We start from the raw sequence: 14,056 nt of genomic DNA, 5'->3' as shown, positions 1-14,056 counted from the left end.
GGATCTATGCAACAACAGCAGCATCGATTATATCACTTAACTATATATACAGAGAATTACCAGCAGACTGATGCTGTCCTCAACAGGCAACGACGAAGGTCAACACTGCTACAGCTGCCGCGACACACCGTTCTGTCCTGGTGGCTCTCCAACATGGTAATGATTGTTGTGATAACTTGCCTTGGCGCGTTGCAGCCAAACATATAGAAACAGGTATTAGATGCGGTAAAGCTGCTAAGTAGGTAGTCATTGATCCATTATTTTAACCTACAAGGTCGCGAAACTGAGTATTTAACCCGTGAGGTCGCGCGTCTGGTATAGCACACAATGGCGATATAAGTATCTCGTAGTGGCACGAAAGAATTTAGCTTGTGAGATGCTTCCTTTCTTATTCCATACGTTATAGTAACACCAACGTAATTGAAAATTTTTTCACTGGCTTTTCTGTCACACAGAGGGCCTCAGTATAGCATGGGTCGAACCGCTGTGCAGTTTTTCGTCAAGCTGCTCCTACTTCAACGCCACGGCCATGAACACTTCCGAGCTTCCAATGCATGTGGAGAGAGATCCCAGTATCGTAGCAAGTAAACGCAGAGCCTCTTCAACGGGAAGAGGTGCCACTGGCGTCTTTACTCCAAACTGCACTCGCTTGACAGCTGCAAATCACGTGACACGTCTACCTTGTCCACTCCTTTGGAGTTTCGCCTCCATGGTGTCGATGCCATTGCACTTCAGCGCTGCGGCCGCGAGCGATGAGCCGTCGTTGTACAGCAGTAGTTTGCGAACTCGACTCGAGATCTTGCTCACCGGGAGTCGTGCATCTTCTACGGGCGCATGGACCACAACGGGACCCCAATTATATACCTGCTGTGTCGAAAAGAGAGTTTTGAAGCCGTTTTACGTAAATTACAAGCTACTTGCGATGGCACCCATCGGCACCCCCCAATGCGCCGCACAGGTGCAGTGGCCTTGCCAGCCGTCTGAGACAAGAGACATCCCACTCCCTTCACCCAAAAAATGTCGTTTAGTCCACTTGCTACGCCTACTACAGCAAACAGCACTTCCTGCGGCACAGCGATGTGCTCATTGCAAATCTCACCAGCGAGCAGCTACTACTACGAGTCACAAAAGAGTGAGTATACAGTCATTATCAGAGAGATGTTCGCTAAGTCACAGCCCACGAAGCGACAAATTTCTCTACATAGCGACAAGACTAGAAAAGAAAAGAGCTAGAAGGAGAAGAATTACCTTTTTTGCGGATATGCCGTCGCACGAGGGATCTGTGTAACTCCCAAAGAGGAAATAACAGCGTTTTCCCATCAGCTTCTTCTCCCCGCAAAAAGGGTAATTCTCACGCTTCGAGGCTTCCAGTGCTACTGCATTCTTCGACGCTGCTTTCGATGACATGAGAAACGGAAACCCGGTATGGCGACGGCGAAACGGTTACCTCTTGCGGTTCCGAGAACCCGCACACCACCAGCAGGCGGAACATTTCGGGAATCTTTGGTAGTTTTTCCACCTGTTTTTCCGTTGCAGTTACGGATAAATTGCGCTCTTTTTCTCTTGAGCGGAAAACCTTAAACGGTGCAGACGCCCAATTGGGAAATTGTCTCTTTTCCAGTCCATGTTTGCTCCAAGATTGCGCGGGGGTGGGGTGTTCTGTGTGGTTACGGATCGTGCGTTGCTCCACAAAAATGTCCGCCCAATGATGTGGAGGGGCAAAAGCAAGCCCTAAGAAGTCATGGAAATCGAAGTTTGGTTCGAATTCACACGGAATAGTTCCGAAATGTGCTCTTTGCTGAGAAGGAGACCTGGGCATAGTGCGGGGGGTTTCGGTGCCAATTGTTGAGTCAGAAATGAGTTGAAACGGGTACCAGGAGACGACACATGATGTGTTATTATGGCCGACAAATGTCTTGCATTGGTTCGTAGAGGGATCTGGGACTGCTCGGATAGTGCCTCAAGGGACATCCAGGTCGACGCAAAGGTGGGGAAAAGCCCATCAGTGCAACTTGGTGTGTTTACCTTTGAGAATGGCTATTGAAAAACCATCTCGAGGTGTGTCGTTCAGATGAGGGTCTCGATGCGAATCTGCCCAGTTCCTGAGGTATAAATTGGGAAGGTTTTACTCTCATCTTTGGAAAAAGGGATCTTACTTTAATTTTTGTTCCTAATTAGAGTAGAACATCAAAAACGCAAACATGAAATTCTCAACAGCAGTTTTAGGTTTGGCAGCTCTTTCGAGCATTTGCAGTTGCCAGGAATACGAATTAGAAGATGGTACCGACCACAGCAACAGACCATTGATTCATTTGACACCTGACAAAGGGTGGATGAATGATCCTAACGGGTTGTGGTATGACGCCAAAGATGAGTTGTGGCACGCTTACTACCAGTACTACCCTGAGGTGGCACACTGGGGCAGACCATTGGCTTGGGGTCATAGTGTCTCCAGTGACCTAACCATCTGGAACGACACTGGTGTTGCCATTAGACCTCATAGAAATGACTCTGGTGCTTACTCTGGCTCAATGGTGATCGATTACAACAATACCTCTGGGTTCTTTAACGGCTCTGTTGATCCAAGACAGAGAGTTATTGCTATGTGGACTTTCGACTCTCCAGGCTCCGAGACTCAACACATCAGTTATTCTGTCGACGGAGGTTACACTTTCATTGATTACGAGCAAAACCCTGTTCTTGACATCAACGAGAGCAACTTTAGAGATCCAAAGGTTACCTGGCATGAGGAAACTAGCAAATGGATTGTAACTATTGCCCATTCGCAAAAATTCGAAATTCTGATTTACTCATCTCCAGACATGAAGGATTGGACTCTAGAATCCTCATTCTCTCACTCTGGGTTCTTGGCATTTCAATACGAATGTCCAGGTTTGGTAAAGGTGCCAGTTGTTAAAGCTTCTAACAATGACTATGTGCCAGCAAATTTGACTTATCCAAATTCTACCACTTATAATAGCTCGTACTTCAACACTACCTTCTCTCAAGGCGATGAATTAGAAGAGGCTTGGGTTATGTTCCTTTCAGTCAATCCAGGTGGCCCATTGGGTGGTTCTGTCAATGAATATTTCATTGGTGACTTTAATGGTACCCATTTTACTCCATTCACTCCTCAAACAAGGTTTGTCGATTTTGGTAAGGACTTTTATGCTTTCCAAACTTTTTTCAATACTCCAAACGGTAAGGATGTAATTGGTCTAGCATGGGCTTCTAACTGGCAGTATTGTGAAGCGGTTCCAACGAGATCATGGAGATCTTCAATGAGTATCGCTAGAAACTTTACAATTCAAGAATACGCACCAAACCCTGAATCCGTCGAATTGAACTTGAACAGTATGCCTGTGTACGATCGTGAAAGTTTAATCGCCAACCAAAGTAGAATTACTACCCATAACAGAACTTTGGAAAAGAATTCAGCTATTCATTTGAATCTATCAAATAATGGAACTGGTGTATTTGATTTCAATCTAACATGGTCTCTAAACAGTTCTGTTTACACTAATAGCGATGTAGCAGAATTTTCCCTGTACCTAATTGGTTCAGATAACTCTGAAGAATATTTGAGGATTGGTTATGAAGGTAACTCCGGTGCCTTTTTCTTGGATAGAGGACACTCTGATGTTGACTTTGTATCAAGGAATCCATTCTTTACCGACAAGTTATCAACATATTTGGAACCATACGAAACTTTAGAAAATGGTCTAAATTCTTACAAGGTTTATGGTATTGTTGATAGAAACTTGATCGAACTGTTCTTCAACGATGGTTCGGAAGCAATGACCAATCTTTTCTTCTTCAGCGATGGTAACTACATCAACGAGGTTGATATTAGAACATCGATTGATCATTGTTACAACATTGAAGAGTTATCAATTCAACAACTTGGAATTTAAACATTTCTGACGAAAACGCCAATGATGACTGACATTTTTTTTCCTGCATTTAGGGTAAGGTAAATGGATACTAAGTAGTATATATAGTACAATAGCCTACAAGTAACTCTTAAACGTGCAAAAATATTCAATTTGCTGGTTGGTTTGAACCTCTTTTTTCTTCTTCATCTTCTAGATAGTGGATTAATAACGCTTGACATGAAAGCGCTTGAGTATCCCAGGGGATTGATGATATTCCATAGGAGGGCGAATCTGACCACTCACCAATTATCAAATTTGATTCTTTGGAGATAATTTTAGGCAAATAGTCTTTGTGTCTTCTTGTGAAATGAGCAATGACACGATTTTCCCTCTTACCACTCGAGGAGTCGCTGCTCTTTTTCCTCCTCCTAGTTTCAGAATCATCTAGCAAGCTAGGGGCGCCATCTTCCAAAATCGCAAGCCTGAATTGATCACTTTTAAGTGGTGAGTAGGAGACATGCCAGCGCAAATTCGTATCATTGATGTTTGTGAAAAGATCTCTATTATACGATCGCCTAATCATGAGAAGCTGTCTCGTTGTAATGCCATCGAATGAGAAAACTAAATTATATTCCTTATTAAGAAGTCCCATTCTTCTATAGATTTCGCAGTATGGAACTTCATATAAAACCAAGCCGTTTTCCTTCCTTATCACGTTATATTTCGCAAAAGGCACATTTTCCTTCTCATGTAATATAATGTTCTTGTATATAATAAAGACTGGTGACCTTCCCGAGAAACTCATTAAATGGTAGCACTTTCTGATATGGAACAACGGAATACCAACGCCCCCAGGTTCCAGCAGACCATAATTGAATTTTGTGTTCTTAAAAATGTCGTACGAGTTTTCACTGGGGAAAAGAAAGAAGCCGCGGTGACCAAAGATTTGGGAGATTGGAAGGCACCTTTCTCTGTTATACTGGAACGCTGGATGTGTAACGTTTTTACTCAAATCTATACGAAACTTTTCATCGCCTTGAAGCTTGTCGCGAAGGTAGTCCATTGTCTTTTTGTAGACATTTATCTAGTGACTGTTGACAAGTCCAAATGAGTTTCTAAAATCCCCTACAGTTCCATATATATACCCTTTTGTATACTACCCTTGCTATTTTATGTAAGGCGCAGTAGCCTATGGTTATTTTTCAAGCCGACCATATGACGCCATTCGCCGCATGCAGCAATGAAAGCAGCCTGGCATCATAAAGTCCATAGGACATCCATGAGCTACTTCAAGGGTTTTCGCACTCGCGGATCTCTAGTCTCAAGAATTTTGTGCAATGCCTAATTCAACATCAACTTTATTGTTCTCTCTAAACAGTTTATTTCTTGGCTTTCCCATCCCAGTACAAGATGAATCCTGCGACCCTTCAGACCTGTAATAACTCCTCTTCACACAATATATGTGCGTAGTTATGCTGCTTTATATAAGAGCAATTCGAAGAGATCGAACTGCGTTGAGGATATAGTATGAAGGGTTTTCAGAGGCATTTGAATAAGCACGGCGACGTGTTGTCAAAGGCTCGACAAACCCTCAAGTTAGCTTTATTTGACGATATACACAGAAATTTCCTATTCCGACAGTGCGAACATACACTGTGAACGGCGTGCGAGATCCTGCGATAATTTTTAGTGGCGTCCTAATAGGGCCAAAGGGTCCTTATAGGGTCCTAATGCGTGGTACAACGCCATTTGCCGAATTCTCTCAGGGCCCGTTGCAGAAACGTTCGCTGGTTGTAAGCGCTGATTCAGTGTGCAAAAAATTGCAGTCATTCATTACTAATGAACAGACTTTTTAAGTACTGTGAGGTTAATCATTAATTAATTCATTACAATTTTCCTAGTTTTTTTGCAAGTCGTTTATGGAATGTTCCGCTTAAAAAAAGGAAGAATCGTGAAAAATTTCGATGTATCTGCCAAAAACGGGGTGTATGCAAGCAACCTGCACCCGCATTCTCACTGTACGATTAATCGGATTCTTGGTGCATTGTTAATGAACTTGCTGCATACTTGTGTCAAGGTGACAGAAAGTATAGTTTAAACTAAATAGAAGAAGCAAGCCACAATGCGATGAGCAAAATGATGGGGGGAGAAATTGAAAAAAAAAAACTTTGGATGAAATTTCATATAAATTTAATCCGTTCTGTTGTATCTTGTGTAACAATACTTGTGCTTACTTGTAAAACGGTAGGAGCTTAGCATAAAAAACGAGAGTTATAATGACAGTGTCGGAGAGTGATTCTACTGACTCTAAGAAGCAGGACACTTCTGTGCAGGAGAGCGTTGCCATTAGTGGCACAGGCCTCGATTACAAAGATGCGGGGGTAATCAATATCGAGGTTTATACGGAGCAATACAACCACATTTACTACAGGATAATGCTCTTTTTTTCAATATTTTTAATTGCATATTGTTATGGTCTGGATGGTATGGTACGTAGCGCTTTCCAATATTATGCAACCTCATCATACTCTAATCATCCTTTGACTTCAACTGTTAATTGTATCAGAACAGTTATTGCTGCCGCAGGGCAACTTTGGTTCGCAAGGGCATCAGATATTTTTGGTAGAACTTCCATATTACTAGTGGCGGTTCTCTTTTATGTCATGGGTACAATTATTGAAAGTCAAGCAACAGATATTTCTAGATTTGCAGCTGGTAGTAGTTTCTATCAATTAGGTATGACAGGTGTTTCGCTGATGTTAGAAATCATAGCAATGGATTTTTCTAATTTAAATTGGAGATTGTTTGCGTCGTTTGTTCCAGCGTTACCTTTCATAATTAATACTTGGATAAGTGGTAACATCACAGCTGCTGTAGGCTCAAGGTGGTCATGGGGTATTGGTATGTGGGCATTTATTTTACCCTTATCATGTATTCCATTAACATGCTGCATGCTGCACATGAAATACCTTGCTCATAAAAATGCACCTCACAAATTGAAGAGTGAGGTCAAATTGTACAAGCAGGTTCCATGGCACACTTATCTTATTGATGTATTCTTCTGGAGATTGGATTTCTTGGGATTAGTTTTGGCGTGTGTCGTGTTTGGTTGTATTTTAGTCCCATTCACACTTGCTGGTGGTTTCGAAACACAGTGGCAAGCAGCACACATAATTGTTCCTGAAGTTATTGGTTGGGTTGTCGCACTCCCGGCTTTTTTTATTTGGGAAGCCAGATATGCCAAACATCCATTAGTTCCTTGGAATTTGGTCAAGGATCGTGGTATCTGGTCAGCTCTGGCAATTGCGTTTTTCATTAATTTCAACTGGTATATGCAAGGTGACTATATGTACACCGTTCTACTTGTTGCCGTAAATGAGAGTATCATGTCTGCCACCAGAATCACTTCATTGTACTCTTTTGTTTCATGTATTACAGGTCCTCTATTAGGCCTCGTTATCGTAAAGGTCAGAAGAACTAAACCATTTATCATTTTTGGTATCTGTTGTTGGTTCGTTTCTTTCGGTTTACTAGTTCATTTCCGTGGTGACACTGATTCTCACGCTGGTATTATTGGGTCATTGTGTTTGTTAGGCTTTGGTGCAGGTTTCTTTACATATACAACGCAAGCGTCTATTCAGGCCTCTACCAAAACACACTCAAGAATGGCTGTCGTTACCGCATTGTACTTATCCACATATAATATCGGATCTGCGGTCGGATCTGCTGTTAGTGGTGCCATTTGGACTAACATTTTGCCAAGAGAGATTTACAGGAACATAGCTGATAGAAGTGTCGCTGACACCGCGTACGGATCACCAACAACGTTTATATTGAATCATCCTTGGGGAACAGAAACAAGAGAAGGTTTGGTTATATCATACAGATATGTTCAAAAAATTCTATGTACGGTTGGTTTATGCTTCTGTGTACCACTATTAATAGCTGCATTGATCTTGAGAGACCACAAACTAACAAGCACAGTCGCTCTGGAGGACGCTCATGATGATGAAGCCGTTTATGATGAAAAAGAATATCACATATTTGACAGAGTGAAAGGTTACTTTACCACGAAAGACAATTCCCAATTGCCAAAATAATACCTTTGTTAAATCTTTATGTTGTGAAGCATGCATTATTTGCGAAAGGAGCGAATGATGCATGTACAGAGTAATCAACTGTATATAATTATAATCGAAATGAGTGTTCATTAGTCGTAATAAATCGTTTTTTTTCTTGTTATTAATGTACATGCATTTATTGAAGGGCACTACTATATCGCTATCCAAATAAATAAAGTCCACAACGATAGCAGAAGATCGACGCGTATTCGATTACTAGATGGTATCATACTTTTATATTGCTGGCAGACAGCATACTTAGAGAAAAGTAACTTTTTAGGCACTTCCACCAGTGAAATACATAATACAGACGAGTAATTGCCCCACACATTCGCCTGTCATAGGATCATATAGGTAAATTCCAAATTCTCACAATTTCATTATATGCCTCCTTGGTAGAGTCGTTGAATCTGAGCAACTCTCCAAATTGCCCTTCTTTATAAAGTGTGCAATAGTTGTAGGCTGCACATTCCCCTGAATTAACCCAGTCTGTTAGAGATAAATCCGGTATTATTGCACCCTCTAAATGTACAGGCGTTTCGTAATACTCTCGCAACTCCTCTGAGCTACTATACATGGAGGCCAACCTCTTGCTTCTATCGTAGTCAAAATTCCATGAATTTTTCTTGCAAGTTTTCATGCCCCCATTTACCCATAATATGGATCCATCTATGTCACTGTGAGAAAGCTGGACTGAACATATTTGATAGAAATCACTTGAATCTTCAGACGCCACATTACCAAGTCTCCCGATATTCGAGGCCTCTTTTGGATGAAACGTAAAAGATTCGTTACGCAGAAATTGCGCAATCCAAAACCATTCTTTGTCACCATGGAAATACTCTCTCACTGATGAAAAATGTAAGGAAAGTGAAGTTAAAAGGCCCATCAGATTTTTGTTTTTGTTAATGACCACTAAGCCACTTTCCATATGGTGTTTATAGCCGTGCATAAAGATACTTTCGATTGTATTCAGTGCAATGGTGTCTTTCACTCGGAGTGACAGCTGGTGACGCAGGTCATTTGAGGATAATGCATTCTTTAGGTCCAAGCTCAAGAGCTTATCGGCTATCGCTTTTAATCTCGCTACTTCCCACTTATTTAATGGGTCAGATTTTAATCCTCTATCTTTAAAGAACACTGCTCCAAAGTTTTTGAACTGTTCCCATTCGTAATAATGTTCTAAGCCAACGAAGGGCACGGTATCAGCATCCACCAAAATCGTGTTTTCGAAAGAACTAAACAAAACTGCTAACCACTTATTACTATATCCTGAGAACTTCGCAGCATAATTTGATGCAATCATGTGAGAAATGTCCGAAAACCACATCTCTTGACTGGGATATGTATCGGAGTCGTCATCCCTGGCAGCTTTCACCAACATTTCTTGGTAGACCTGACTCAGATCACCTTTATGAACGATTTCAATAGGTAAGGTGTTTTTCAGATATCTTAAGACTCGAATTAATCTAACGGTATCACTGCATTGGTTATCTCCGGCGCTGACAACGATGCCCTTTGATCCTGGCTGAACGTAATTTTCGAGCCAATTGGCCCAGAAAAATCTCTTGTAATTGTATTTCACCTCTGGTGCATCTAGGAAGGTATTATTCACGGGAGAGAACCTTGGCAAGGAGTTTTCGTATACCGCGCCGTTCCATCTAGTATAGGTAGGCCAAAACTTCGAATCGCTAGATCCGAAAGCGTCAAAATGCAAATATGGGAAGAGGTGCTCTTGAATATCATTCATTCGTTGTAGCTCTGTGTCGTAGTTTTCTGCCAAGCATTTTTGGAAGTATTTGAGCTTTATAACAGACTCTATAACGTCATTACCTTCTTTCCGAAGGAAGGGCACATAGTGAGAAAGAAAAAAGAACACATCAGTGAACCAATTGATTTCATGAAATTTGATCGACCAATCGCTAGATCCTTGTTCTAGTTTTGCAAAAAAATTGAAGCCACTAATGTGGGGATCTTTTGCGGAGATGGTTTCGATGGAAACTGGAGAGTGATTTATGAGAAAGATCAATATCAAAAGGAGTGCAATTGTAGCTAAAACAAATTTTTTTCTCCTAAATGAGTAGGGTATAATCATAATTTTTCAACCCAACTACCTTGGACTCGATTAAATGAATGTGTTTGATCTCTTATTTTTGTTGCATTTTAATGTTATTTTTGGTTCAAAAGTTTGACTATTTTTGGCTCTATGAATATCCGAAAGAGTCAAGATGAAAAAACTTATCAATAAATGAGATTTGCGAACCTGAGCGAGGAATGGTATAATTTGAATTTTGACTAGAAGGATTCGGCTTCAATAACGATACTATATTTGTGAGTATTAATTATGTGCTAATATCAATACGAGATGAGATGACTAGATATGTTTTTATGAATAATTTAAAAAATTTTACCTAGAATAGTTTCATAAAACCATTCAAAATTTTTACCGTTTGTTGCTAACTTCTCTTTGTTTTCTTGATCCCTTATTTTCCATTCTTCTTCTTCTAAATCCACTGCCTCCTTAAAGGTGAATAGATCTACATCTTCAGGTTTGACTATTTTAGTCTTTTTTATCCATTTGTAACCAAAATATGAAATAACGAAAACTGGAATACCAATATAACCAGTGATGAATGTTTTATAATCAAAGGTATGACCTAAGAAAACGGTAAAATTTTTAACCAACCCAAGTAGGATACAGAAAAACAAAGCGAAGTAGGCACCATATGGCTGCAAAGGAGCGAAATAAGCCAAACTCCTCTTTGAAATACCCTGCGCTCTCAATGCTCTATCAAAACAAATATAAGTTATCAAGATCGAGATCCAACTCAATAAACCGAAGATTGAGGTAACGTTAACAAAATAGGTAAAGATCTGAGAGGAAGAAGAGGAAACGTTCATGTATGCTAAACAACAGAAGGCTGTTGTTAAAATCAAAGAGTTATAAGGGATACCCCATCTATTAGTCCTTGCAAATAATCTTGGTGCTTTGTTATCAATGGCCAAACTGTACAAACTCCTTGAAGCCACATATAGATCGGAGTTACAAGCACTGAAAACGAACATTAAAACACAGACGTTGAAAATATGGGGTAAGACATCAATACCAGCTGTAGAGATAGCAACAACAAATGGCGAAGCAGCAGCAGAGGTAGATCTTCTTCTCGCATCTAACAGCAATGGATCATTGTAAGGAACACACATACCTAGCAGAAGGATAGTAATGACATAGAAGACAATAATACGGTACATTGTTAATTTGATAGCTCTTGGAATGTTTCTTCTTGGATTTTGAGCTTCAGCAGCAACGATACCGGTTAATTCAACTCCCAAGTAAGCAAAAATTGCATTAACAAAGACAGAAACGAATGAAACGAATTTACCGATGGAACCAGAAATATCTTCTGAATAAGGCTTGAAAGCACCAGGATTCTTCCAATAGCGGAAACCCAATCTATCATGGTTTGGACCACCACCCAACATTAGGATAAACATTAGAATGATCAACCCCAACATGACCAAGACCTTGAAACTTGATAACCAAAACTCGAATTCTCCAAAATACTTCACACCAAAGGTATTTATAGCAACAATAACGATTAAGAATACGGTAATCCACACACCAGGATTCACAGTGTCTCTACTTATCCAATATTGAATCACTAAAGCAGCAGCGGTAAGTTGATTTGGCGTAATTATCAAATATTTGAATAAATAAACATAACCGACAGCAAAGCCAAGTGCCGGATCACAATAACGTGTAGCATAACTAGTAAATCCATCCAGCGGTATAAAAGTTGCCATTTCACCTAAACAAGCCATAACGAAGAATACCAAAAGACCAACAAAAGAGTACGCGATAAGCACAGCAACTGGACCAGCAGTTGATAAAGACGCACCCGTACCAATCAACAAACCCGTACCAAGAGAGCCACCGATAGCAATCATCGAAACATGTCTTGCTTTCAAGTCTTTTTTCAAACGAACCTCTTCTTGTTTACCATCAAAAACATGGTCGTTCTCAGCTCTAGCTGATGTGGAACACTGTTCCAGGTCTAAATCGATGTATTCGGCTGATTTTTCCAAGACCTCTGGTTTCTGGTCCTGTGCTTTGCTGTCCACATTAGAAAAATCCTTATCCGACGCCGAAGTGTCTGAGTTGGAAACAGACAAAGGTGCTGATGTGATTCTCATCTTTCCAATTGACTGTACTAACAGAGTTCTGTGCTTCTTCTGTGCTTCCGAGCGACCAACAGGCCAACAAGAGAGGCCCGAGACCGGCGTGCTTCGACATGTATTTATACATTTCAGAGTCTGCGCCGAGCAGCACCGTTACTCCAATAATAAGATTACATCTTCTAAAACCGACCAAGGCGGACGGCTGTTTACAGCCACTGAGATATCGTTCACTATCGCACCGCGGCTTTCCACGACAACTCCCAAGATAACCCCGAAGATACCTTCAAGATACTCCCAAGATACTCCCAAGAGCCTTTTGTGTTTTCTCGATTGATAACAACACAACCACAGAGTGACTGGTACAAATTCAGCCTGTAACTGAAGGAGCAACACCTCACAAACAACAACATTCCGTCGAACAATCAGGTGCGCCCAGATAACCATTATCGCATTTCCATCATCAACGACCTGCTCTTCCTGTAGCGGGTCATTGAACCCTGTCGGTGAGGGACCCTTACTGACCCTTGTTTCCTTTTCCTTCCCAACGGCCCATTTTCGAAGGCCGGGACGAATTGATGCCGCTCTGGCTGTGTAATTACCGTTTTGGGAGAATTACATGATAAGCCGCGAACCGTACGGCGCATCTCTTTCCTTTTTTAGGAGGCTTCATTTCTTTTCGAGATGAGGGGCAAAGTACGAGCCGTGCGAGTTTCTTTTTTCAGATCCGGACAGAGCACTGTCCGGGATATGGTTACCGGACACATTGGCCGACGCCCGTTGTACCGGACAGTGTCGTTATCCCGGACGGGCTCAGATGTTTTACAATAGTGCTACTACACAAACATAGATATAATACTAGTTATTATGAAAAGTGTATACCGACCTGATGAAATGCGTAGAGAAGTTTCAAAAAGTCGGTTTGAAGGCATTTACCCGCTCTTTTTTCAGCTAACCCAGTCTCTTTCAACACCATTTCAATTTTTTGTTTGACGGTTTCCTTAAGATTCTCGTTATCGTCAACCATCTTATTGGTCATTGCCAAGTAGGTCTTGTAATTTTTTTCCAGGATTTCAATTACAGTGCTTGATTTGAACCCTGCGGATATTGTTCTGTTTTTTCTTACGAACACGATCCTCAAAAGCCCGTCCCACTCGTTGAAATCTACCTGCGGTCTTGGGTTCTTTATCTCCATGCGCACGACGCTTGATTCGACTTGTGGCGGTGGTCTGAAGTTGTTCTTGCCGACCTTCATTATGTGTGTGACGTTGGCCCACATTTGAACGTTTGCTGATAATCTGCAGTACAGGGAGTCGCCCGGTCTTGCAACTAGTCTCATTGCAAATTCTCTTTGGAACATCAGTATTGCTACCCTGGGTGGCCTTGGATGGTTGATCAGCTTGAGGACCAGGGGGGCCGATATTTGATACGGCGTGTTACTTATGCATATGTCGAAATAGGGGAGTTCGGTCTTCATGAAATCCCCCAGCATTATTTCAAGCTTCCTCTCGACGGGAGTGCCATGAACCCTCTTTGTCAACTCCGCTGCCATTCTTGGATCCATCTCCACAGCAATCACATTTTTGGCTTGCTCCAGAATACGGACTGTTAGGTTACCTGTTCCTGGTCCAACTTCCAAGACTGTGTCCGATGGCCTTATTTGTGCTTTATCCACTATACCCTGTGCAATTAATGGATTCTTTAGAATATGTTGTCCGAGATCAGTATTGAACTTGAACACTGACGTAAGATGTTTCTCGGCATCAACCTGCTTATTGTTGGATGCCCCGTAGCTTTTCCTTGCTGCCTTGGCCATCTTATAACTGCTTCCACTATGCCTTTACCTCGAGATGGGATGGGATGGGATGGGATGAGATGAGATGA

The 14,056-nt window shown here is 41.4% G+C and overlaps 7 protein-coding genes across 7 annotated transcripts; 3 read left to right on the top strand and 4 right to left on the bottom strand.

The window, feature by feature from the left end:
• Window positions 1-529: 529 nt before the first annotated feature.
• On the top strand, window positions 530-1,288 carry HG535_0G03220 (uncharacterized protein; the record flags this gene model as incomplete). The annotated part of the gene is made up of 1 exon (XM_037290269.1): window positions 530-1,288. One exon carries the CDS (start codon window positions 530-532, stop codon window positions 1,286-1,288), a length of 759 nt encoding a protein of 252 aa, XP_037146164.1.
• A 913-nt stretch (window positions 1,289-2,201) lies between these two features.
• On the top strand, window positions 2,202-3,914 carry SUC2 (beta-fructofuranosidase SUC2; the record flags this gene model as incomplete). The annotated part of the gene is made up of 1 exon (XM_037290268.1): window positions 2,202-3,914. One exon carries the CDS (start codon window positions 2,202-2,204, stop codon window positions 3,912-3,914), a length of 1,713 nt encoding a protein of 570 aa, XP_037146163.1.
• A 127-nt stretch (window positions 3,915-4,041) lies between these two features.
• On the bottom strand, window positions 4,042-4,938 carry HG535_0G03200 (uncharacterized protein; the record flags this gene model as incomplete). The annotated part of the gene is made up of 1 exon (XM_037290267.1): window positions 4,042-4,938. The coding sequence occupies one exon, from the start codon at window positions 4,936-4,938 to the stop codon at window positions 4,042-4,044; it is 897 nt and encodes a 298-aa protein (XP_037146162.1).
• A 1,213-nt stretch (window positions 4,939-6,151) lies between these two features.
• HG535_0G03190 (uncharacterized protein) lies at window positions 6,152-7,975 on the top strand (the record flags this gene model as incomplete). The annotated part of the gene is made up of 1 exon (XM_037290266.1): window positions 6,152-7,975. The coding sequence occupies one exon, from the start codon at window positions 6,152-6,154 to the stop codon at window positions 7,973-7,975; it is 1,824 nt and encodes a 607-aa protein (XP_037146161.1).
• A 367-nt stretch (window positions 7,976-8,342) lies between these two features.
• On the bottom strand, window positions 8,343-10,091 carry MNT2 (alpha-1,3-mannosyltransferase MNT2; the record flags this gene model as incomplete). Its single annotated transcript, XM_037290265.1, has 1 exon — window positions 8,343-10,091. One exon carries the CDS (start codon window positions 10,089-10,091, stop codon window positions 8,343-8,345), a length of 1,749 nt encoding a protein of 582 aa, XP_037146160.1.
• Window positions 10,092-10,393: 302 nt separating this feature from the next.
• Window positions 10,394-12,190, bottom strand: DIP5 (dicarboxylic amino acid permease; the record flags this gene model as incomplete). The annotated part of the gene is made up of 1 exon (XM_037290264.1): window positions 10,394-12,190. The coding sequence occupies one exon, from the start codon at window positions 12,188-12,190 to the stop codon at window positions 10,394-10,396; it is 1,797 nt and encodes a 598-aa protein (XP_037146159.1).
• An 847-nt stretch (window positions 12,191-13,037) lies between these two features.
• Window positions 13,038-13,988, bottom strand: DIM1 (putative dimethyladenosine transferase; the record flags this gene model as incomplete). The annotated part of the gene is made up of 1 exon (XM_037290263.1): window positions 13,038-13,988. One exon carries the CDS (start codon window positions 13,986-13,988, stop codon window positions 13,038-13,040), a length of 951 nt encoding a protein of 316 aa, XP_037146158.1.
• Window positions 13,989-14,056: the final 68 nt, after the last annotated feature.

Source organism: Zygotorulaspora mrakii, chromosome 7, assembly GCF_013402915.1.
Source record: "Zygotorulaspora mrakii chromosome 7, complete sequence".
Taxonomy (NCBI): domain Eukaryota; kingdom Fungi; phylum Ascomycota; class Saccharomycetes; order Saccharomycetales; family Saccharomycetaceae; genus Zygotorulaspora; species Zygotorulaspora mrakii.
Note: the sequence above shows the minus strand (reverse complement) of the source record. Positions and strands in the feature narration are given on the sequence as shown.